The following is a 24437-nucleotide window of genomic DNA, read 5'->3' as shown; positions in this document are numbered from 1 at the left end:
CTCCTGGGGGATTTCAATACCCACGTGGGCGGAGATAATGAGACCTGGAGGGGGGTGATCGGAAAGCACGGCCTCCCCGATCTGAACCCGAGTGGTGTTCAGTTGTTGGACTTCTGTGCTAGTCACAGTTTGTCCATCACGAACACCATGTGCGAGCACAAGGGTGTCCGTAAGTGCACGTGGCACCAGAACACCCTGAGCCGGAGGTCGATGATTGACTTTGTATTCGTATCATCTGACCTTCGGCCACGTATCTCGGACACTCGAGTGAAGAGAGGGGCAGAGCTGTCGACCGATCACCACCTGGTGGTGAGTTGGATCCGCTGGGAGGGGAGGAAGCCGGTCAGACCTGGCAGGCCCAAACGTATCGTCTGCTGGGAACGACTGGCGGAACCCTCTGTCAGCGAGGTCTTCAACTCCCACCTCCGGGAGAACTTCTCCCAGATCCTGAGGGAGGTTGGAGACATGGAGTCTGAGTGGACCATGTTCTCCACCTCCATTGTTGATGCGGCCGCTCGTAGCAAGGTCTCTGGTGCCTGTCGCAGTGGCAGTCCCCAAACCCGGTGGTGGATGCTGGAAGTAAGGGATGCCGTCAAGCTGAAGAAGGAGTCCTACTTATCTTTGTTGGTAGGTGGGACCCCGGAGGCAGCTGACAGGTACTGGCAGGCCAAGCGTGCCGCAGCCCATGCGGTCACAGAGGCAAAAACCCGGGTCTGGGAGGAGTTCGGGGAGGCCATGGAGGAGGACTATCGGTTGGCCTCGAAGAAATTCTGGCAAACCGTCCGGCGCCTCAGGAGGCCGAAGCAGCTCTCCACCAGCACTGTCTACGGTGCGGGTGGGGAGCTGTTGACCCTGACTGGGGATGTTGTCGGGCGGTGGAAGGAGGCTCTCCTCAATCCCATCATCACGTCTTCCGAAGAGGAAGCAGAGACTGGGGACTCAGAGGCAGACTCATTCTGGGGTGGATGAAATCCATCCTGAGTACCTTAAGTCTCTGGATGTTGTGGGACTGTCTTGGCTGACACGCCTCTGCAGCATCGCGTGGCGATCGGGGACAGTGCCTCTGGATTGGCAGACCGGGGTGGTGGTCCCTCTGTTTAAGAAGGGGGACCGGAGGGTGTGTTCAAACTATAGGGGGATCACACTCCTCAGCCTCCCCTGTAAGGTCTATTCCAGAGTACTGGAGAGGAGACTTCGACCGATGGTCGAACCTCGGATTCAGGAGGAGCAGTGTGGTTTTCGTCCTGGTCGCGGCACACTGGACCAGCTCTACATGCTCCATCGGGTGCTCGAGGGTTCATGGGAGTTTGCCCAGCAGTCCACATGTGTTTTGTGGATCTGGAGAAGGTGTTTGACCGTGTCACTCGGGGCACCATGTGGGGGGTGCTCCGGGAGTACGGGGTCCGGGGTCCTTTGCTAAGGCCTATCCGGTCCCTGTACGACCGCAGCAGGAGCTTGGTTCGCATTGCCGGTAGTAAGTCAAACCTGTTTCCAGTGCACGTTGGCCTCTGCCAGGGCTGCCCTTTGTTACTGGTTCTGTTCCTTATTTTTATGGACAGAATTTCTAGGCACAGCCAGGGTGTAGAGGGGGTCTGGTTTGGGAACCACAGAATCTCGTCTCTGCTGTTTGCAGACGATGTGGTTCTGTTGGCTTCATCAAATCAGGACCTTCAGTGTGCATTGGGGCGGTTCGCAGCCGAGTGTGAAGCGTTCGGGATGAAAATCAGCACCTCCAAATCCGAGGCCATGGTTCTCGACCGGAAAAAGGTGCTTTGCCCTCTTCAGGACGGTGGAGTGTCCTTGCCTCAAGTGGAGGAGTTTAAGTATCTCAGGGTCTTGTTCACGAGTGAGGGACGCATGGAGCGTGAGATCGATAGACGGATCGGTGCAGCATCTGCAGTGATGCGGTCGCTGTATCGGACCGTCATGGTGAAGAGAGAGCTGAGTAGGGGGGCAAAGCTCTCGATTTACCGATCGATCTACGTTCTGATCCTCACCTATGGTCATGAGATTTGGCTCATGACCGAAAGAACAAGATCGTGAGCACAAGCGGCCGAGATGACTTTCCTTCGCAGGGTGGCTGGGCGCTCCCTTAGAGATAGGGTGAGGAGCTCGGTCACTCGGAAGGAGCTCGGAGATGAGTTGCTGCTCCTCCACATCGAAAGGAGTCAGTTGAGGTAGCTTGGGCATCTTTTCCGGATGCCCCTGGACGCCTCGCTGGAGAGGTGTTCCGGGCACGTCTCATTGGGAGGAGGCCCCGGGGAAGACCCAGGACACGCTGGAGGGACTACATCTCTTGGCTGGCTTGGGAACGCCTTGGAGTTCCCCCGGAGGAGCTGGGGGAGGTGTGTGTGGATCGGGAGGTCTGGGCATCATTGCTTGAGCTGCTGCCCCCGCGACCCGACTCCGGATAAAGTGGAAGAAAATGGATGGATGGATGGATGCATTCAAACCTTAAGAAGGTGAACTCTGTTTCCTTCTTGATCTGCGTGTTTTTAAGTATTTCATGCAGATGTTTTCCACAATTCTTCAATGATGTTTTCAAATGCAAACCACTGAATGGGTTTGAGATTCACTCAGTCAATACTGATGAAATAAAGTGCGCTGAGATTCCTCCCTCAGATTTGTTTGTGCCCTTCCTGAGTGAGTCAAAGCCGTTTACCAATCATTCCCCTAAGATTTAGGTTTGATCATAAATAAATGTTTCCTATTCAAACTGTCCAGAAATATGTTTAAAACCATTTCATTTGTACTACCTGAAGAAATAAATGTGACTGCAGATTTCCAGGAGCAGGACAAGAAAAATTGTGATTGAGGTGGGGGTGGGATTTCGGTAAAAACAGTAAAAATTACATCCTTAGTTTGTCATTAATATTAAAAATACAATATTATTACACTGCAGTTTATACACTCAACAAAAATATAAATGCAACACTTTTGGTTTTGCTCCCATTTTGTATGAGATGAACTCAAAGATCTAAAACTTTTTCCACATAAACAATATCACCATTTCCCTCAAATATTGTTCACAAACCAGTCTAAATCTGTGATAGTGAGCACTTCTCCTTTGCTGAGATAATCCATCCCACCTCATAGGTGTGCCATATCAAGATGCTGATTAGACACCATGATTAGTGCACAGGTGTGCTTTAGACTGCCCACAATAAAAGGCCACTCTGAAAGGTGCAGTTTTATTACACAGCACAATGCCACAGATGTCGCAAGATTTGAGGGAGCGTGCAATTGGCATGCTGACAGCAGGAATGACAACCAGAGCTCTTGCTCATGTATTGAATGTTCATTTCTCTACCATAAACCATCTCCAAAGGCGTTTCAAAGAATTTGGCAGTACATCCAGCCAGCCTCACAACCGCAGACCACGTGTAACCACACCAGCCCAGGACCTCCACATCCAGCATGTTCACCTTCAAGATCGTCTGAGACCAGCCACTCGGACAGCTGCTGAAACAATCGGTTTGCATAGCCAAAGAATTTCTGCACAAACTGTCAGAAACCGTCTCAGGGAAGCTCATCTGCATGCTCGTCGTCCTCATCGGGGTCTCGACCTGACTCCAGTTCGTCGTCGTAACCAAGTGGGCAAATGCTCACATTCGCTGGCGTTTGGCACGTTGGAGAGCTGTTCTCTTCACGGATGAATCCCGGTTCACACTGTCCAGGGCAGATGGCAGACAGCGTGTGTGGCGTCGTGTGGGTGAGCGGTTTTCTTATGTCAATGTTGTGGATCGAGTGGCCCATGGTGGCGGTGGGGTTATGGTATGGGCAGGCGTCTGTTATGGACGAAGAACACAGGTGCATTTTATTGATGGCATTTTGAATGCACAGAGATATCGTGACGAGATCCTGAGGCCCATTGTTGTGCCATACATCCAAGAACATCACCTCATGTTGCAGCAGGATAATGCACGGCCCCATGTTGCAAGGATCTGTACACAATTCTTGGAAGCTGAAAATGTCCCAGTTCTTGCATGGCCGGCATACTCACCGGACATGTCACCCACTGAGCATGTTTGGGATGCTCTGGACCGGCGTATACAACAGCGTGTACCAGTTCCTGCCAATATCCAGCAACTTCGCACAGCCAAGAGGAGTGGACCAACATTCCACAGGCCACAATTGACAACCTGATCAACTCTATGCGAAGGAGATGTGTTGCACAGCATGAAGCAAATGGTGGTCACACCAGATACTGACTGGTATCCCCCCCCCCCCCCCCCAATAAAACAAAACTGCACCTTTCAGAGTGGCCTTTTATTGTGGACAGTCTAAGGCACACCTGTGCACTAATCATGGTGTCTAATCAGCATCTTGATATGGCACACCTGTGAGGTGGGATGGATTATCTCAGCAAAGGAGAAGTGCTCACTATCACAAATTTAGACTGGTTTGTGAACAATGTTTGAGGGAAATGGTGATATTGTGTATGTGGAAAAAGTTTTAGATCTTTGAGTTCATCTCATACAAAATGGGAGCAAAACCAAAAGTGTTGCGTTTATATTTTTGTTGAGTGTAAGTAAAAGTAAGTCCCTTCGGCTGCTCCCTTGTTTGCACTCGGGGTCGCCACAGCAAATCCAGGGAGGATCTGCATGTTATAAGTGAAATATGAAATATTCATTATTTTGGTTCTGAAAAGGCACCAAATGCTATCTACAGACATTCAAAGTCAAAATTCAAAACCCCATCTCGCACTCTCCCCCGCGAATGCACCCATGACTTTTTTCCTTTCCAACTTCCTTCCTTAATGAAACCCCTGATATGCATGTTATTATAAATGTCAAGTGCCTGCATGCTGTTAATTCACACACAATATCCACCTGATAGAATAAATACTAGTAACTGTTCAGAAATCACAACAATTACCACACTGACTCAACAAGGATCATACCATCGTCTGCAAAGTCGAGGTCAGTGAACTGTTCCTCACTGTCAAAGGCAAGTAAATTGCCAATGTTACCCAACACCCAGTCCATTTAAGCACTGAACAGCAGGAGCTGGAATACATGCTTGCTACCAAACAAAGTAATTCAAATAAGTATGTGTAAATGTACCTGATGTGAACTTGGTCAGAGTGCAATATCTCATGGGTTCTATGGAAACCATGGTTACTGCAGGGCTGAATCAGTCAGTGAATCCTGGTAGTGATTCCGGGAGGACACCTGAGAACTGTCTATGTTTGCAAGCCAAATCCATTTTCCTCAAGGTGTGGATGACTAAAAATGGATTACTATGACTTTCTAGATGCATATATTGTAGAGTAGAATTGTGGGACTTTAAGGATGTTTAACCATATTTAACTGTAAAAGCAGTAAAAAAAAAAGTTATTTGTAAAATCTGAATCCTTTAAACTATTATTCACCTATGATTGAGTTGTCCTGGAAGAGAATGTCGTTGATTTCATGGCGGCTGATCTTGAAGATGAGCTTACAGATGTTGAGTAGGTTGTTTCCACTGACACACAACTGGAAAAGAAAAATGTCAAAACTTCACACCACTTTTGTGCGTACGTGCTGGCACACACGCTGACACTCACAGCGAGGCAGAGCTTGGCGATGTGCAGGTTGAGCTGGGCAGAGTTGAGGTTGATGAGGTGGAACAGTGCGCGCAGAATCCCTGACCTCTCCTTACAACGTTGGCCGAGCATGTCTGCTTCTGATAAGATGCTGTGGAGATGGTTGCACAAATCACTCAGATGGTCCACTGATCCCTCAGGACTGCCTGACATAAAAAAAGAAGATATTTTAAAAATGATGACAAATGTGCAGATCAAATCAAATCAATTTTATTTATATAGCGCCAAATCACAACAAACAGTTGCCCCAAGGCAGGCAAAGCCATACAATAATTACGGAAAAACCCCCAACGGTCAAAATGACCCCCAAGCACTTGGCAACAGTGGGAAGGAAAAACTCCCTTTTAACAGGAAGAAACCTCCAGCAGAACCACGCTCAGGGAGGGGCAGTCTTCTGCTGGGACTGGCTGGGGCTGAGGGAGAGAACCAGGAAAAAGACATGCTGTGGAGGGGAGCAGAGATCAATCACTAATGATTAAATGCAGAGTGGTGCATACAGAGCAAAAAGAGAAAGAAACACTCAGTGCATCATGGGAACCTCCCAGCAGTCTAAGTCTATAGCAGCATAACTAAGGGATGGTTCAGGGTCACCCGATCCAGCCCTAACTATAAGCTTTAGCAAAAAGGAAAGTTTTAAGCCTAATCTTAAAAGTAGAGAGGGTGTCTGTCTCCCTGATCTGAATTGGGAGCTGGTTCCAGAGGAGAGGAGCCTGAAAGCTGAAGGCTCTGCCTCCCATTCTACTCTTACAAACCCTAGGAACTACAAGTAAGCCTGCAGTCTGAGAGCGAAGTGCTCTATTGGGGTGATATGGTACTATGAGGTCCCTAAGATAAGATGGGACCTGATTATTCAAAACCTTATAAGTAAGAAGAAGAATTTTAAATTCTATTCTAGAATTAACAGGAAGCCAAGGAAGAGAGGCCAATATGGGTGAGATATGCTCTCTCCTTCTAGTCCCTGTCAGTACTCTAGCTGCAGCATTTTGAATTAACTGAAGGCTTTTCAGGGAACCTTTAGGACAATCTGATAATAATGAATTACAATAGTCCAGCCTAGAGGAAATAAATGCATGAATTAGTTTTTCAGCATCACTCTGAGACAAGACCTTTCTAATTTTAGAGATATTACGCAAATGTAAAAAAGCAGTCCTACATATTTGTTTAATATGCGCATTGAATGACATATCCTGATCAAAAATGACTCCAAGATTTCTCACAGTATTACTAGAGGTCAGGGTAATGCCATCCAGAGTAAGGATCTGGTTAGACACCATGTTTCTAAGATTTGTGGGGCCAAGTACAATAACTTCAGTTTTATCTGAGTTTAAAAGCAGGAAATTAGAGGTCATCCATGTCTTTGTCTGTAAGACAATCCTGCAGTTTAGCTAATTGGTGTGTCCCCTCTGGCTTCATGGATAGATAAAGCTGGGTATCATCTGCGTAACAATGAAAATTTAAGCAATGCCGTCTAATAATACTGCCTAAGGGAAGCATGTATAAAGTGAATGAAATTGGTCCTAGCACAGAACCTTGTGGAACTCCATAATTAACCTTAGTCTGTGAAGAAGATTCCCCATTTACATGAGCAAATTGTAATCTATTAGATAAATATGATTCAAACCACCGCAGCGCAGTGCCTTTAATACCTATGGCATGCTCTAATCTCTGTAATAAACTTTTATGGTCAACAGTATCAAAAGCAGCACTGAGGTCTAACAGAACAAGCACAGAGATGAGTCCACTGTCTGAGGCCATAAGAAGATCATTTGTAAACTTCACTAATGCTGTTTCTGTACTATGATGAATTCTAAACCCTGACTGAAACTCTTCAAATAGACCATTCCTCTGCAGATGATCAGTTAGCTGTTTTACAACTACCCTTTCAAGAATTTTTGAGAGAAAAGGAAGGTTGGAGATTGGCCTATAATTAGCTAAGATAGCTGGGTCAAGTGATGGCTTTTTAAGTAATGGTTTAATTACTGCCACTTAAAAGCCTGTGGTACATAGCCAACTAATAAAGACAGATTGATCATATTTAAGATCAAAGCATTAATTAATGGTAAGGCTTCCTTGAGCAGCCTGGTAGGAATGGGGTCTAATAGACATGTTGATGGTTTGGAGGAAGTAACTAATGAAAATAACTCAGACAGAACAATCGGAGAGAAAGAGTCTAACCAAATACCGGCATCACTGAAAGCAGCCAAAGAGAACGATATGTCTTTGGGATGGTTATGAGTAATTTTTTCTCTAATAGTTAAAATTTTATTAGCAAAGAAAGTGACAAAGTCATTACTAGTTAAAGTTAAAGGAATACTCAGCCCAATAGAGCTCTGACTCTTTGTCAGCCTGGCTACAGTGCTGAAAAGAAACCTGGGGTTGTTCTTATTTTCTTCAATTAGTGATGAGTAGTAAGATGTCCTAGCTTTATGGAGGGCTTTTTTATAGAGCAACAGACTCTTTTTCCAGGCTAAGTGAAGATCTTCTAAATTAGTGAGATGCCATTTCCTCTCCAACTTACAGGTTATCTGCTTTAAGCTGCGAGTTTGTGAGTTATACCACGGAGTCAGGCACTTCTGATTTAAGGCTCTTTTTCAGAGGAGCTACAGCATCCAAAATTGTCCTCAATGAGGATATAAAACTACTGACGAGATAATCTATCTCACTCACAGAGTTTAGGTAGCTACTCTGCACTGTGTTGGGATATGGCATTAGAGAACATAAAGAAGGAATCATATCCTTAAACCTAGTTACAGCGCTTTCTGAAAGACTTCTAGTGTAATGAAACTTATTCCCCCCTGCTGGGTAGTCCATCAGGGTAAATGTAAATGTTATTAAGAAATGATCAGACAGAAGGGGGTTTTCAGGGAATACTGTTAAGTCTTCAATTTCCATACCATAAGTCAGAACAAGATCTAAGGTATGATTAAAGTGGTGGGTGGACTCATTTACATTTTGAGCAAAGCCAATCAAGTCTAACAATAGATTAAATGCAGTGTTGAGGCTGTCTCAGCATCTGTGTGGATGTTAAAATTGCCCACTATAATTATCTTATCTGAGCTAAGCACTAAGTCAGACAAAAGGTCCGAAAATTCACAGAGAAACTCAGAGTAACGACCAGGTGGACGATAGATAACAACAAATAAAACTGGTTTTTGGGACTTCCAATTTGGATGGACAAGACTAAGAGACAAGCTTTCAAATGAATTAAAGCTCTGTCTGGGTTTTTGATTAATTAATAAGCTGGAGTGGAAGATTGCTGCTAATCTTCCGCCTCGGCCCGTGCTACGAGCATTCTGGCAGTTAGTGTGACTCGGGGTGTTGACTCATTTAAACTAACATATTCATCCTGCTGTAACCAGGTTTCTGTAAGGCAGAATAAATCAATATGTTGATCAATTATTATATCATTTACTAACAGGGACTTAGAAGAGAGAGATCTAATGTTTAATAGACCACATTTAACTGTTTTAGTCTGTGGTGAAGTTGAAGGTGCTATATTATTTTTTCTTTTTGAAATTTTATGCTTAAATAGATTTTTGCTGGTTATTGGTGGTCTGGGAGCATGCACCGTCTCTACGGGGATGGGGTAATGAGGGGATGGCAGGGGGAGAGAAGCTGCAGAGAGGTGTGTAAGACTACAACTCTGCTTCCTGGTCCCAACCCTGGATAGTCACGGTTTGGAGGATTTAAGAAAATTGGCCAGATTTCTAGAAATGAGAGCTGCTCCATCCAAAGTGGGATGGATGCCGTCTCTCCTAACAAGACCAGGTTTTCCCCAGAAGCTTTGCCAATTATCTATGAAGCCCACCTCATTTTTTGGACACCACTCAGACAGCCAGCAATTCAGGGAGAACATGTGGCTAAACATGTCACTCACTCACACAGATAAGGCAAGGTTCTCAGAACAGAAAGGTGGCATGTCTGCATCATAGATTGTATATGTGTTGGACAAAGCTCAAATAAGGTGGCTCCAAATGTCAGCATCTTGGAAGTGCCTGAGCAAATAGTGCAGCAAATAACTGAAGCTATACTTCACATGGTGATACAAGCATCAAATCCAGCACAAATTCTCCTTAGACATTGCTCTTGAAAAAACCAAAAGGCCACTTGAATTTTCAATAGGCAGCCACGTAGGGGGTCAGTTGAAGAATTACACGGGTTTAAAATATAAAAAATGCTTCAATCATATTGAAAACTATACCACATTATTTGTCTGATCATAAAGATTCCAAAAAGGTATAGTTTGGACTATCTATGACTGAATGTTATGGAGTTATGGGGTAAAAACCTTACGAATGGTGACAAAGGTCAATTTCAGTTTGTACAGAGGTCAAAGGTTAAATTTGCTCAAATTTTAGTAAAAAATGGTGCAAATTGTTGATTGAGCTACTTGGATTAATAAATGGAATAGTTTTGACTGTGTTGAATGCTTGGTCTCTAAAGTAAAGGTCAAATAATGTTGATGTCCGTTGAATTCTATGACATGTGACATATGTCACATGTCCCCCCGTAATGTGATAACTAAGCATGATACATGGTGCAAACTATTCCTTTCTGAAACCCTATTAACTCAACCAATAATGTGCATCACCTTTGAACAAAATTGGAGCAACTCTAACTTTTGACCTCTGTACAAACTGAAACTGAACTTTTGTCACTATTCTTGTTTTTACCCCATAACTCTATAGAATTCAGTCATAGATAGTACAAACTATACCTTTTTGAAATCTTTACAATCAGACAAATAATGTGGTATAATTTTTAATATGACTGGAGCATTTTTATATTTTGACCCCTATGTAATTCTTCAATTGACCCCTACGTGGCTGCCTATTGAAAATTCAAGTGGCCCGTCGTTTTTTTTTCAAAAGAGTAATATCTAAGGTGTACTTTTGCCAAATTTGGTGCTTGTATCACCATTTGAAGGATTCCTCTAAATATTCTGTTACCTGCTGCACTAAAGACGTGCAACTGGGCAGCAAGAATGAAGCCCCCACCCCCCAATTACTAAAGCAAAGCTCAGGCTAACAGGCTAACTCTACTTTGGATGTTTGATTTATGCATATTTTTGTGGACTAGGCAGCGGTTTTCATAACAGACAGCTTGAGAACAGATTGGCATACTGGATCTAATATCACCAAGCCACCTAACTTGGTGCTAATGTTTAAATTAAATCATATTGAAATGTCACTAAATGAAAATACTGGAACATTGGCTTATTTGATAACCTATTAGTTCAATTAACCACACAGCAAGCCATATTAGCACAAACACTTGTCATAAAACGCTCAGAAAGGATGAACTGTTGACCAGGTTGAGTCCACAGCAGGTACTGTAGCAGCCACTGTTAGTGGGACCCTAACTCCAGCACACAACTCCTACTCAAAGTGACCACACCCCTAATTATACATAACTTTGCCATTTAAAGTGGTTTAAACTGATTAGTTATATTAAAAAAGAAAAATCAACCCCATACAGCTGTCATGAGTGGTCAAACAAGCAATAGAGACCAAAACCGTCTTTTTGTACCACGCTGTAAATGTATTTCTGTAAAAATATTAACACGGGGTTCTATGGGGAGTGATTTGCTTTTGGAGACACCCTCAAGTGGCCATTCAAGGAACTGCAAGATTTGCCACTTCAATATTGGCTTAATTGCTCAAAGGTTGAGGCTTGACCGACAGTCCATCCAGAACATATTCACAGCCTTTGCTCAATACTTTGTTGATGCACCTTTGGCAGCAATTACAACCTCAAGTCTTCTTGAATATGAAGGTACAAGCTTGATGCAACTATCTTTGGGCAGTTTTTGGCCATTATTCTTTGCAGCATCTCTCAAGCTCCATCAGGTTGGATGGGGAGCATTGGTGCACAGCCATTTTCAGATCTCTCCACAGATGTTAGATTCAGGTCTGGGCTCTGGCTGGCCCAATCAAGGACATTCATAGAGCTGTCCTGAAGCCACTCCTTTGATATCTTGGCTGTGTGATTAGGGTCCTGCTGAAAGATGAACTGTTGCCCCAGTCTGAGATCAAGAGCGCTCTGGAGCAGGTTTTCATCCAGGATGTCTCTGTACATTGCTGCATTCATCTTTCCCTCAATCCTGACTAGTCTCCCAGTTCCTGCTGCTGAAGAACATCCCCACAGCATGATGCTGCCACCACCATGCTTCACTGTAGGTATGGTGGCTGGTTCCCCCAAACTGGCATTAACGCCAAAGAGTTCAATCTTTATCTCGTCACACCAGAGAATTTTGTTTCTCATGGTCTGAAAGTCCTTCAGGTGCCTTTTGGCAAACTCCAGGCAGGCTGCCATGTGCCTTTTACTAAGGATTGGCTTCCGTCTGGCAACTCTACCATACAGGCCTGATTGATGGATTGCTGCAGAGATGATTGTTCAGAGGAATGCTGGAGCTCTGACAGAGTGACCATCAGGTTCTTGGCCACGTCCCTCTTTGATTTCTTAATTTTTTTGTTTGTTTTTTTAAATAAATTTGCAAAAATCTAAAAAAAAATTGCACATTGTCATTATGGGGTATTGAGATTAGATTTTTGAGGAAAAATATGAATTCCATCCATTTTTGAATAAGGCTGTAACATAAGATGTGGAAAAAGTGAAGCGCTGTGAATACTTTCTGGATGCACTATAAGACGTGAAAGCGCTACTGCATGTTTTACATTCATTCTTTGCACAAAAAATGTGAGGTTAAATAATTACCATGAATGTTACAGAACATTGGCATGCTGGAAAATAACATTCTCCTTCCGTTTCTCAGAAACATATTTCAGTTTCTGTGGTCACTGGTGGGGGGAACAATTCCACAACAGGCAGCTACAGTCTTGTTGTAGAGGAACGGGTGGAGCTGCTTCTTTGTTTTTGAGGTAAAATAAATGTTTTCCCTGCATAAATAACAGGCTTTGGCCAATTCTAAAATCGGTTGGCCGCAGTCTCACACTCGATGCTTCACTGCAATTTCCTACTAAATCTGAATGTTTTGCATGAGCCAGAAGGCACTTGGCACAATAAATATTTAATATTTATCTTTCAAATGAATTTTCCATTAAATTTGTGGAGTAATAAAATATTTACAGCCATAGATTTCATTTCTCAGCGGCCCGACTCCAGTTTCAGCCAAAGACAGTTCTGCACGGAAGCCAAACATAATAATATTTTACCTTGCTTCCATGGATGAAATGGCAAAACTTGTTCTTTAGTGGAATATCACAGACGCAGTCAGGGGTTGTCGGGATTGTAGATTTGAACCCTCTTGAAGTATGACACACATGACCAATTACTTTAAGAAATGACACTGGAGGGGCCATGCATACACTAGCTGCACAATACTGGACTATGTAAAGTTTTAGGACTGTTTATCTTTATCTTTGGGGGAGGTGATGGTCTAGTGGTTAAGGTGTTGGGCTTGAGTCCAGAAGATCATGGGTTCAAATCCCCACCTGACTGGAAAATCACTAAGGGCCCTTGGGCAAGGCCTTTAATCCCTATTGCTCCCGGTGTGTAGTGAGCGCCTTGTATGGCAGCACCCTGACATTGGGGTGAATGTGAAGCATAATTGTAAAGTGCTTTGAGCGTCTGATGCAGATGGAAAAGCGCTATATAAATGCAGTCCATTTACCATTTATCATAATGTCACTCGTAACAATTTGATGAAAAATTATTTACTGAATTCAAGCATTAAATCTTCTCTCTCGCTCTATTCATTGCAGAGATGTCGATGTCCTGGAAAATGTGTTTTTAATGACCTTGACCTTTGATTGATCTGCTCTAAAATGTGATCATCAGAAGACACTCACCAAAGTAATATTCCCACCAAGTTTCGTGACAATCTGTTCACCTGTTTATTTGTTATTTGGTAAAGAGTCACACATGAGCGACTAGAATACCTTGCGCGTTACCGCCATCCTGCAGGAGAATGATTCACTTTCAAAACATGTGCATCACTAAATGAACAACATGTTCATCTAAATGATTTGCTGCTTTGAAACACTCAAAACATTAAATAAAACAAAAATGATCCACTGTTTCAAAATAATCAAAACTGTAATGAAATGATACAGTGATTCAAAATGCTTGAAATACTATAAAGTCCATATCTAATGGGTTGTGTGAATTTTTGATCTTATTGCACAATGCTGTTGAAAGAGTAGGGCGAGGAAAAAAACCCTCTCTGGCCATACCCCATTCCTCAACAAAATTTGATCAAACCTGCTATAAAGGTTTTTGAATAAGCCTGGTGGCAAACAAACCAGATATGACCACAAATACTATAAATCCTTTGGATCAGTTGAATGAAATGTGGACATGTTTGATGTAACGAATGTCATGATTTTGCACTTTTCACTGCTACCTGCAGCCGCCGTCTCCAGCTGTTGGAGAAGAGCAGCGAGCCGGTGTTTCCACAGCAATGACTCTGCATCACCCTGTGCGCCTGCGGTTTTGTCTCCATTGAACGGCTCTGAAATGTGCAAAGAATTGCTGTTAGCCAATTACCACCTCCAAGTGCAGACGGTGAACACAAGCGGCGTGCGCGGTTCACAAGTTCACAGTCTTAAAATAAAATAGCAGGAAGTTTGATGCCACAATGAAAGGTCACCATGCACATGTAGACTTCCTCTTGCCTTGTTTCTCTGCTGATGTGAAATAACTGGTGTGTGGGCATATGCACGTTCATATGTGTGCGCAACTGTCTGCAATCTCTTGCACAGGCAATTTTTTTCTTTTTTTTAACGAAACATTTACATATCTTCTTGCTTGGTGCGATGCAGGAAGCTGTGGCTGCCCAAAACAACACTGAGCTCTTTCAGCTGTTGGTTGATGAGAAGCAGGCCCTCAGCAACAACACCCCGTCTGTTTGACAGTCATTTTAGTATTTGTACATGCTCTGCAAAACATTACGTCTGACCTACAGATGTGTAGCTTTTAGGCATGTGACAAATAACCAATATGAATAATAATAGGAATAATAAAACATTTTAAAGCAATAGATATGCATACATTGATACCTCTGAATTGAGAGGTGGAATGTGGGCAAGACTGGTGTGACGTAGGTGGGATGCATGGAGGCCAAACAAGCCCCCTGTCAGTATTACCAAACAAGCCAACAGGCTAATTTTGGTTGCAGACTGTGTGGTAGTTTTCATGAAGGGAATTAAAAATTATGACCACCAGCTTATTGCCTCAGTAGCCGTGGAGTAACAGTGTAGTTAACTTGACCAAGCTACCAGCACCTGGTAACCGTGCTAATATACAAATTAAATAACAATGAAATTTGACTTGATGGAAATACTGAAGCACAGACTTCTTAGATGATCTGTTAGCACAGTTAACCACACTGCATAGTGTATCTATCTCAGCAATTTGTAATAACATGCTCAGAAAGAACAAAGACTTTAGGTCTACAGCAACTAGCAGCCATGGGTAGCGTGGCTGCAGATGCGGTTTGCTGGTGTCCCGTCGAGATGAGGTGAACGTCGAGATGAGGTGCGTCGCGCTACTGCGCATGTGCACATCGCTCTACCCCGGACTTGAATATGTCACCCGTCGAGATGAGGTGCCTCGCGCAACTGCACATGGGGAGATGATGTAACTCGCTCGACGTGCAACTACGCATGCGCATTTTTTTTTTTTCCGTCAAAGTTTTTTTTTTTATTAATTGTATTCAGTGTATTTATAGCCTAGTAAGTAAAACATTTTCTGTATTTTACATTAGGGAGCATAAAATAAGCTAACTCCAGGTTAAAAATACTTATCGTTTTATAGTGAGTAGACTTTATACATTACTACGTTCGGATGAGCAATTTATACATCTACTTGCCCATCAAAATAAGCGAACTTCATCAAGTAATTTTTTCAGTGCACACAATTGCAGTTACGTGAGGAACCTCATCTTGATGACACACCTCATCTCGACAGACTTATCTGTCGAGCGGAGGTGCCATGCACCTCATCTCGATGGCGCACCTCGACAGAACACCGGAACATACTACCTGTCACTCAAAGACAATCTGCCCCTCATTATAACTTTATGAACTTAACATACCTTTAACTGGTGAGTTGTTAAAAAGTAAAAATAAATACAGTATTAATCCCAATACAGTTGTCATGAAAGGACCAAAACAGGGTTGTTGGTTTTTTGTACTAGGCTATAAACACATTTAATTCTGCTCTAAAGTTGGAGATGTTAACATGGGAGTCTACAGGGAATGATGACCTTTTGGAGCCAACCTCAAGCAGCCATTCATGGAATTGCAAAATTTTCCACTTCCACATTTACTTCATTTAGGAGAACTGGATGTTGGGACTTAGTAAAAGCCTGAAGAAGCCCTGCAAAAAATGTTCTATAGAATTCCCAGGTCCCTGGTTTTGTCATGAAGTTTATATTTGGAGGTAACCAATGCCAATTTTGGCTTCTTCTAATTTGTTATGGAAAATGAATGTCTACATTATAAATTGTACTAAATTACCATATCACACTGAATCAAATCGTTCCATAATAAAATGTGTCATTCCAGAGCCCATGTATTTATGTAGATATAGTATACTGGGTAATTTTATAAGGGAGAGACATACACTCCTTACAGCTACATGTTTGTACAAAAAGTTAATAAGGATGTTTCTTGTGTGTGTGTGTGTGTGTGTGTGTGTGTGTGTATTTAGCCAAACCTGTTGTCCATCCTTTTCTGCCATTTGCTGATCCCAAGTTAACATCAGGTCGCTTTATTCTGCTGTTGGCACACAGAAACACAAATGCCCACAACACAAATACATTTTAGTTTACTTGATTTTGGGAGCATTGCTTAATTTGATTATTAACAAAGAGAAACTCTGCTTGAAGATTTGCATCAATAATAAATGATTAATAGCTGGAGTGAATAATATAAATCTGTGGAAAGTTGCTGACTTTGTAGTCTAGTCTGTATGTGTATTCCCTTTAGGTGCCACTAGGTGTCTCTGTTGCAACAGAGGTTGACACGTGTGCATATGGGATTTTTTTTTTTTCCCCCCTTCCTTTCAGTGTGCATGAAAAACTCAATCTCTAACAGACAGGAATTCATATCTTTGCTTTGTGGGCACTTTGGTGAAAGCTGTTCAGGATTTGGCACTTTGAGCTCTTGCCACAATCATACCACCTCTGTGTCATAACGCTCTAACAAGAACACGCCCTTTGTCACTTTGTCCTACGGTTGTGTTGTGGCTTGCCCTCTGCATGTCACTATTGCATCTTGTGCTTCAATTCAGAGAATAAGGCTGCACTCATCTCCTACCACACGAAGAGAACATTTTGTCAGAGAGATTTAACAAGCTGAGCAGTCTGGTTTCACAATCAAGAAGTCAACCATCAGCCACATCCAAGCTCTGCGAGTACTCGCTGTAAGCAAGCATGAATACTGGCACAGCTTCTTTGTCACCTACAGTGGTTTTTGCAAAGCTTTTGAGTCAGATGATCAGGTTCCTTTGTAGGCCAACCTTAGAATTTGACGGACCTCCAGTAAATTGCTGCAAATCATGTACATGAGCACTGTTAGTGCTGTGCAGATCCTGCTCCTTCTGGTGATCATCAGGGACATGTTCTGGTTCACAATATGCTTAGTGCTTGCATGGACTAGGTGTTGGACAAGATCCAGTGACTTAGGTGTCTTTGTGAGTGAGAAAAGCTTCACTGACCTTGACTTTGCAAACAATATTGTGATCTTTGTGGAATCTATGGAGGCCCTGACTGCAGCACTTGATACGCTGAGTGTCGGAGCATCTGGATTTTTGATTGTTCTGGATCGTGGTAATAAACAGTTTAGAAAGCAACACATTAAATACAAAATTAGATGGATGGAATAGGTTTGTTTTGTGCTTCTATGAGAAATGTTCAGACTACCCACACGCACCACTGCATGGAGGGCATTTCTGGGCAGATGCAAAAAAATGAGGCCAAAAGTGACTGTAGAGACAAATCCATGCTGTCACAGAGCCAAAAACAAGAGGAAAAAAGCTCCAAAGACCAGAGATGAAACTTAACTTGACATCTCTTAAAAATGTTGCGTTTGTAACCTTTTACTAAAACTTGATTTTTTTTTTTTAGGCTTTACACATATATCACCTATAGATGCAAACACTGAACAGGCTTGTTGTTAGTATATGTGACTATCACTGTGGTGTGGACTTTGATGGCAGTTTAGTGTCTGCTGTGAACTGGGTCAAAGGGCATGTGCAGCAGGCTGTGCTGGCCGAGTCATGTAACAGTGAATCTGAAAAACGGGGCTTTAGCGCTGTATGATAGGATTAAGAGCCTCATAATAAGGCCTCTTTGTGTGATACTGCATTCTCTGAGACATGACCTCATCCCTTTCCTTGGCCTGGCCAGTACACTACAGTCACAACACACGCTGCTGCCAGCCTTGCCCAGATGGGCACCGAAATCTAATAGAGAGCCATTTGGAGCTATAAAGCTTAGGCTTACTGTAGAAAAAGAAGCCAGTAGATGTCTAATCTTCCCCATCGTTATCATCCAACTCATAACGTTAATCTATCATGGTATGGAGTTAGCAGACATCTGGCCTGAATATGTGGATGATTCTCTCCATTTTTCCCTCAGTCCAAAAAACATTTTACCTCAAGTAGTTTCTGCAAGCTTCAAAGAAACACTGTATAATTTTCCCTCTGTGGTTAAAAACGGTACTTCAAAAACTCAACCAGAAGTTAACCAAGAAAAGGAAGTGTTTAAATTTATTACAATTCAACTTGGAAAGGCGGCTATCATTTTATGTAATATTTTCCAAAGCATTTCATTTTTAAATGCATTAAGTGGCTTTACTTTGTATCTTATAAACACAGAATTATGTTATTTTGAAAGGATACTACCAAGTAACTAACAGTGACTGACAAAAGGGGAAACATGGAGAAAGTATACTATAAATGAGGGCGGGGAGAGAAAATTGCAAAAATTGGAGCAGCAGTCGAGAGCGGCAACCAAGTTTTGAGTTGATTTTGTTTATCTGCCCATTTCTGGCGAAAGCTGCTAAGGGTAAAAGTTGATGTGTTATTTGCCTTCTGCTCAGTTTCTGTTTTGCTCTTATGTTGGTCTACAATGTGTAAAGAAAACCAAAAAGAAATCATCAGACCATCAGTCTAGGCTTACATTCTTTTGACTGGGATGCTATGTAACCACAGCCTGATTTGTTGGGAATCCTTTGCCAGCAACTAGTTATCCAAGTATTGCGCTGTAAGTTGTAAGGAAGGAGATGAGGTGGTTGTACTGCAGTCAATAGCCCAGATTTCCTGTAAAAGTGTTTTATAGCCTGTCCTCCCTTCATTGCTCAAGTCGGCCCATCCAATCAATAGGCAGAATGCTTGTAACGGCCCCTACCCACCATCCCAACCTCACACCTAGTCATGCCCATCATGCTGACATACATTTGATGAGGTCAGCACAAAAGCAGAATCTCTGTACCGTGAAGTCCTAAATGCTGACACATGAGGGTAATGAAAAATAGAAGCAGTTTCACTGGGAATGAGCCTCGCCAGGAGGACAGATTTAACTATGACAAGGCATGAATGTACTGCATGATATGTGAGGGTCTGAAGTGGTGTCAAGAAACTTTATGTGAAGAACTTGTTCTGCAAATACAATAAGTATTGTAGAAGATGCTGACTGTGGATCCTTGGAAAACATAGTTTTAATGATTGGATTAATTCTTTTTTGTCTCATGGGCCTCAGGGCCTGTATAGTATATAGGAGGGCTGGGCAATATCGGCCAAAAATCATATCCCAGGCATGGCAGTCCCTCAGAGTCAAGGAAGATCATCTCTTGACCGATTCCAGAACAGCATGGTGGCACATGGAGATGACTGAACAGGTCCAGTCTTGACACACAATGTTTTTGACAAGTTGCTGTGAGAAGCTTCTGCCGGTTAGGATCTTGCTCCCTCGCCTACCTCTTTCTCCTCTTCTCCTCTATGTTGTTACTCAGCATTTTTTTGTTTTTGGAATACTTCCACTCCTGTGTGGATCATTGCTCGCCAGCTGGCTCAGTGCCTCGCGTCTTCTTCCCAGGTCTTCCAGTTTATGGAGCAGTTCTTGAGGTTGTGCTTCAGGAGGTCCTTATAATGTTTCTTCTGCCCTCCTCTGGACCGTTTTCCTTTGCTCTGCTGGGAGCAGAAGATCTGCTTGGGAAGTCGGACATCAACCATCCTCACAACATGACCCACTCACTGACACTGGTTCTTGATGATGACACACTTGATGCTCTGTAGCTTGGCTTCATCCAGGATGCTGATGATGGTGTGGTAGTTTTCCCACCTGATGTGGAGGATACCCCTCAGGCAGTGTTGTTGGAATTACTCAAGAGGCTTCAGGTGGTGGTGGTAGGTGGTTCAGGTCTCAGATCCATACAGCAGGGTTGGCATGACAAACAGTTTGTAGATGAGGATTTTCATAAGTTCAGCAGTTTGTGGTGGTGCTGTAGGTGATAGAGTAGATTGGAAGTGTTTCTGCCTTTTGGTATAATTTGCTTATGGCAGCTTTTGCAAATGTCTATTGGCCACTCACTGAAATCCTAGCTGAATCTCCAAATTACAGAACTGTTGGCTTTTTTCTTCTTCTTCCAAAGTAGCTCTTCCACATTACAGACTGCAGTCATGTCCGCCTCATGTTGCTACAAAGTTGTGTGTGAGTGAGAGAGCTGCCTGCCTGCTTTCTGAGGAGAGCAAAAGTCATCAATGACTCAAATCCTTAAATTGCAACATCAAAGATATATCAGTATTACAGTATAATTTTGCCCATCCTCCATATCTCATTCTAAAATATATCTGTATAACTCATAATAGCTATATAAATAAGAGATTATTTCTACAATTCTAGGTTGACTGGATCTTTTGCATAGTACTGTCAGTTACAATCCTAAATTTAAACTACTACATTACCATCAACATATGGGTTTGAATAATTCAAGATTCAAAACACAAAGTACATTCCCAGTGATAAAGTGAGGTAAGAAAACATTATTTATTTATTATGCAGACTAGGCAAGACCAGAGTACCCATATACAAGGCCCAAAGCCCAAAAGCCACCAAAATTCCTCTATGAAATTTTGAAATTCTAGATGTTCTGAGGTGCATTCTGGAGCATTGTCTGTTTGGTTTTGGAGCAACACAAAGAAATTATTCCAAAAATGATAAATATGAAAAATCAGATTGCCATTCTTAGATTTATTAGAATGGTGTTGCTGTAGCATAGTGTCACTAAACACACTGAAGTGAAAGATGGCATAACATCATCTCAAAACAAGGTGCAAAAATGAATAAATAATATATATTATTCTGAAATGGCCCATTCCATAGAATGAGTATTTTTACTTTTTTGTGCCTTAAGTATATTTTGATAATAACAAAGACTTGTACTGTTACTTTATCCAGTTTGTGTCAATAACTGCCATTACAGTTACAAGAAGACAACAATGCTAATATTATGCTAACGTAGCAATGACAACTTCTGTCATTATCTGTGTGCTGTAATACACTGATCGTAATAAATACGTTTGGACGAGTTGATAACTGCAGTGGATAATGTGATATTTTCTAATGTTGCTTCCAATGATATTATCACAAAACCTGAAACCTGGGAATATTGGGAAAACTTTCATCAGTGAAGTTCAATACTGTGGGCAAACAGACTACCAAAAAGTGAGGAAGCACTGAGAAAATACAAAAGTGGGACAGCTAATGAAGGTAACCATGGTAACATGTACCAGTAAGACTCAGAATTGTTGTAGCACTGTCACATTGGTATAAAAAAAAAGGGGGGGGGGGGATTTGCAAAGGCATCAGAGAAAACGCACATTATGCAACTGGTTTAGAATGGAAAGCTTACCTTTCACTTGATGTCCTGTGAGGGCCGATCTTACGGAGACCACAGTAGACCTTGGTTAGGTCTGTACGGGGAAAGTATCCAACTAATGGCTGCTTTTGTTCAGGGTCTGGAGTCCATCTCTCTTTTACTAAACATATAAAAAAGAGGAGCTGAGAGGTTATTTGCAGGTTGTGTCTATGTGATGCAATGGCATTTCAACTTTTTAAATATAAGAAACTATAGGATGATTTGGAACTAATCTTAAAATGACAGCAGTTATTCACTGAAGTACAGTAATGTACACAAGCTAATCACGCAGAATGTAAATCAGATAAGTCAGCATTATTTGGAAGTGCTCCATTAATTTAACTTTGAATCAAACACGTCCAACATTCTGCTGCCTGCAAAGAAAATTTGTAACAATATAATGGATGCTTTTTTATTAAATTGCTTACTGCACCAGCCAAGAGTGCATGGACAGTTCAGCTACTCAGCTAACGGGTAATTCATGAAGCAATCTTTTTCCCTCAGTAGATTAGTTTTTCAGCAAACGTTTGAAAACCATTCTAGGACTAATTACCTCCCAGTAAATTTAGTTCAGCTAACTTGAAGTCAGGTAATTTACTTTTTTATTTTTTTTTTTGGATCAAAGTTAAATGGCACATCACCTACGCACATCACACAAAGGCAACATATAGAGTGTAAAGTCCAAATAAATGCAATAAGTACATTATTCACATTATTTTCATGTGAATATTTTCTAAATATTTAAACAAAAAATATTGCATTAAACATTTATGAATTACAGCAATTCATAGTCTTTCCATTTTCAGAGCCCAGAAGTACATAATTGGGCAAACTAAATGTAATAATTACCTTTAAAACAAATAACATTTTTAGCCTTTTTTATTTAGCCTTTTTTTTTTGGACTTATAAGGTGGAAAGTAAGCATGAAACCACTGTATTTTCTACAGATATTAATAACTTGCAAATAGATTTAAAGGGTTTGTTTCTGAGATGAATAATATGTGCTAGCTAGCAAGCATGGCCACAAGCCACATAATATGATTAACACTTATGTGAAGGAGTGTAACTGTACTATGTAGCATTGTCGTTTAACTTACTGAAACTAATATTGATATAGGGCAGAAATTTATAAAGTGAAGTTGCATTTTGTTTGTGAATGTGCTTGAACCTCCATTCAGGGACTGAATGCGGAACCTGGGAAGAACTACAATTTTTTTTTCTTCTTTTTTGGAAAGTTGTTTTTAAAGTACCAGGTTACTACAGAGTCATTTTCTCTAGTTTGTTTTTGATATAACAATTTTCCTAAGGACAACTTACAGAGCAAATGTGTTAATCAAAATGATTATGTTTGCTTTAAATGACATAAACCTTATCAATTCTATAAACAATCAAGAAACTAAACACAATTACATTACTGTGTGTGGTATGTCAAGCAGTGGTCCTTTCTTAATTTTCCCTTCTTATCTCACATTACTGTCGGCCCTGTGAGAGGCTGGTGGGCTGTCCTGGGTGTACTCCATCTCTCGCCCAATGATTGCTGGAATAGTCTCCAGTAACCCTCATGACCCTTAGCTGGAATAAGTGGGTTCAGAAAACTGATGGAAGACTGGGTCTCCCATTATTTATACCTTACCATCTTTGTGTCCATCTAGAGAAGGCAGTATGGTGAGAGATCCAGCTCTAACAAGTCGTGCTCGGGGCCCCGTCAACTGCTTCTTCCCTTCCAGTGGGTAGGGGGGTGGTTTTGGAAAGACCTTCACTGGATCCTCAGCACAGAACAGGACTGGGATCTTTGGCTTCTGGTACCACAAACACATCAGTGACATTTTATTATGTGAAAAGAGCTGGAATTCATGATTGGATATACTTACTGTATGTGCAAAAAGATTTTAAAGTATTCAAGTAGCTAATTTATTCACATTTTTTCATGTCTTATATTAACACCACAATCCTGTTGACTGAAACCACATTATTCCCATGTTTGTGGTGATGCATAACCATCAAACAATGTCATACACCTTTTGCAACTACCATTTCTCTGCATGAATTTAATAAAAACTAATAAAAATACTCAGCACAACTGCAGGTTCATAGTGGATAAAAGCACAATGCAAGTGCTGACTAGGTCAAATTTAAGATTCCATGTCTTATATTCTACCTGTTTGTCCATTATTTGCAAGATACTAATTTCCATCACAGTGATTCCAAAGTGTGGGTCACAAAGGTGCTGCTTGATGTTAATATCAAAAGTTATTTGAACTTTCAATGATGTGTGCTTGAGTGGGAGTGTGCATACATGGTCAAGGGGAGGGAGGCGAGTGCCTGAACTTGGCCTGGAGTCAGGGGCATCGAAGTGTTGAGCACGAATACTGCAGAGAAGGAAAAGGGTTCATCACTACAAGAGGTTGTGACACACATAAGACAATCAAAACAAGATTAGAGAGGAATGTCTGACTAACCTGAAGGTAGATGGAGGTCTGCTCTCATGGTTTACGCGAACAGAACTGTGCTCAAACAACAATCTCTGACCATTTCTGGGAGTAAAAGGTCGCTTGGTGGATTGGACTTGTAAGTATTGTCTTGCTTCACTGACTATTTCTGCACATGTTTTCCTCAAAGCCTTGTTGCGTGGGATGAACGGACTGCAAATCTCATTTTTCCTCTCCATACAGGCCATTTAGGACTGCGAGACATTTGCCAAGACACTCAGTAGTTTGATATCATGCGAGTTGTTGTATATACCATCTCTAATAGAAAACAGAAGAATCAGCTAATTAGGATACTGTGAATTCATAATATTCAATCTAGAATAATAATACAAGACATTTTAGTTATATTCACCGTATGTATTGTATTGTATTCACAGTGCTTCACTTTTTCCACATTTTGTTATGTTACAGCCTTATTCCATGGAGCAAATAAATAAATGGAAATAAATGGAGCAAATTCATTTTTCCCTCAAAATT

At 41.9% G+C, this 24437-nt stretch overlaps 1 protein-coding gene across 1 annotated transcript in view; it reads right to left on the bottom strand.

The window, feature by feature from the left end:
* armc2 (armadillo repeat containing 2) overlaps window positions 1-24212 on the bottom strand; it is a 42376-nt gene extending 18164 nt beyond the window's left edge. Inside the window, exons 1-8 of the mRNA XM_034161804.1 lie at window positions 23931-24212; window positions 23768-23840; window positions 23105-23270; window positions 21466-21592; window positions 16268-16329; window positions 13953-14060; window positions 5549-5733; window positions 5375-5477 (exon numbers count right to left, since the gene is read on the bottom strand). Coding sequence (XP_034017695.1) covers window positions 5375-5477; window positions 5549-5733; window positions 13953-14060; window positions 16268-16329; window positions 21466-21592; window positions 23105-23270; window positions 23768-23840; window positions 23931-24148 — 1042 coding nt within the window. The 5' untranslated portion in view covers window positions 24149-24212. The remainder of the gene's footprint in view (window positions 1-5374; window positions 5478-5548; window positions 5734-13952; window positions 14061-16267; window positions 16330-21465; window positions 21593-23104; window positions 23271-23767; window positions 23841-23930) is intronic.
* Between the last annotated feature and the right edge of the window lie 225 nt (window positions 24213-24437).

The sequence above is a fragment of the Thalassophryne amazonica genome, chromosome 21, assembly GCF_902500255.1.
Source record: "Thalassophryne amazonica chromosome 21, fThaAma1.1, whole genome shotgun sequence".
Lineage (NCBI taxonomy): Eukaryota > Metazoa > Chordata > Actinopteri > Batrachoidiformes > Batrachoididae > Thalassophryne > Thalassophryne amazonica.
Note: the sequence above shows the minus strand (reverse complement) of the source record. Positions and strands in the feature narration are given on the sequence as shown.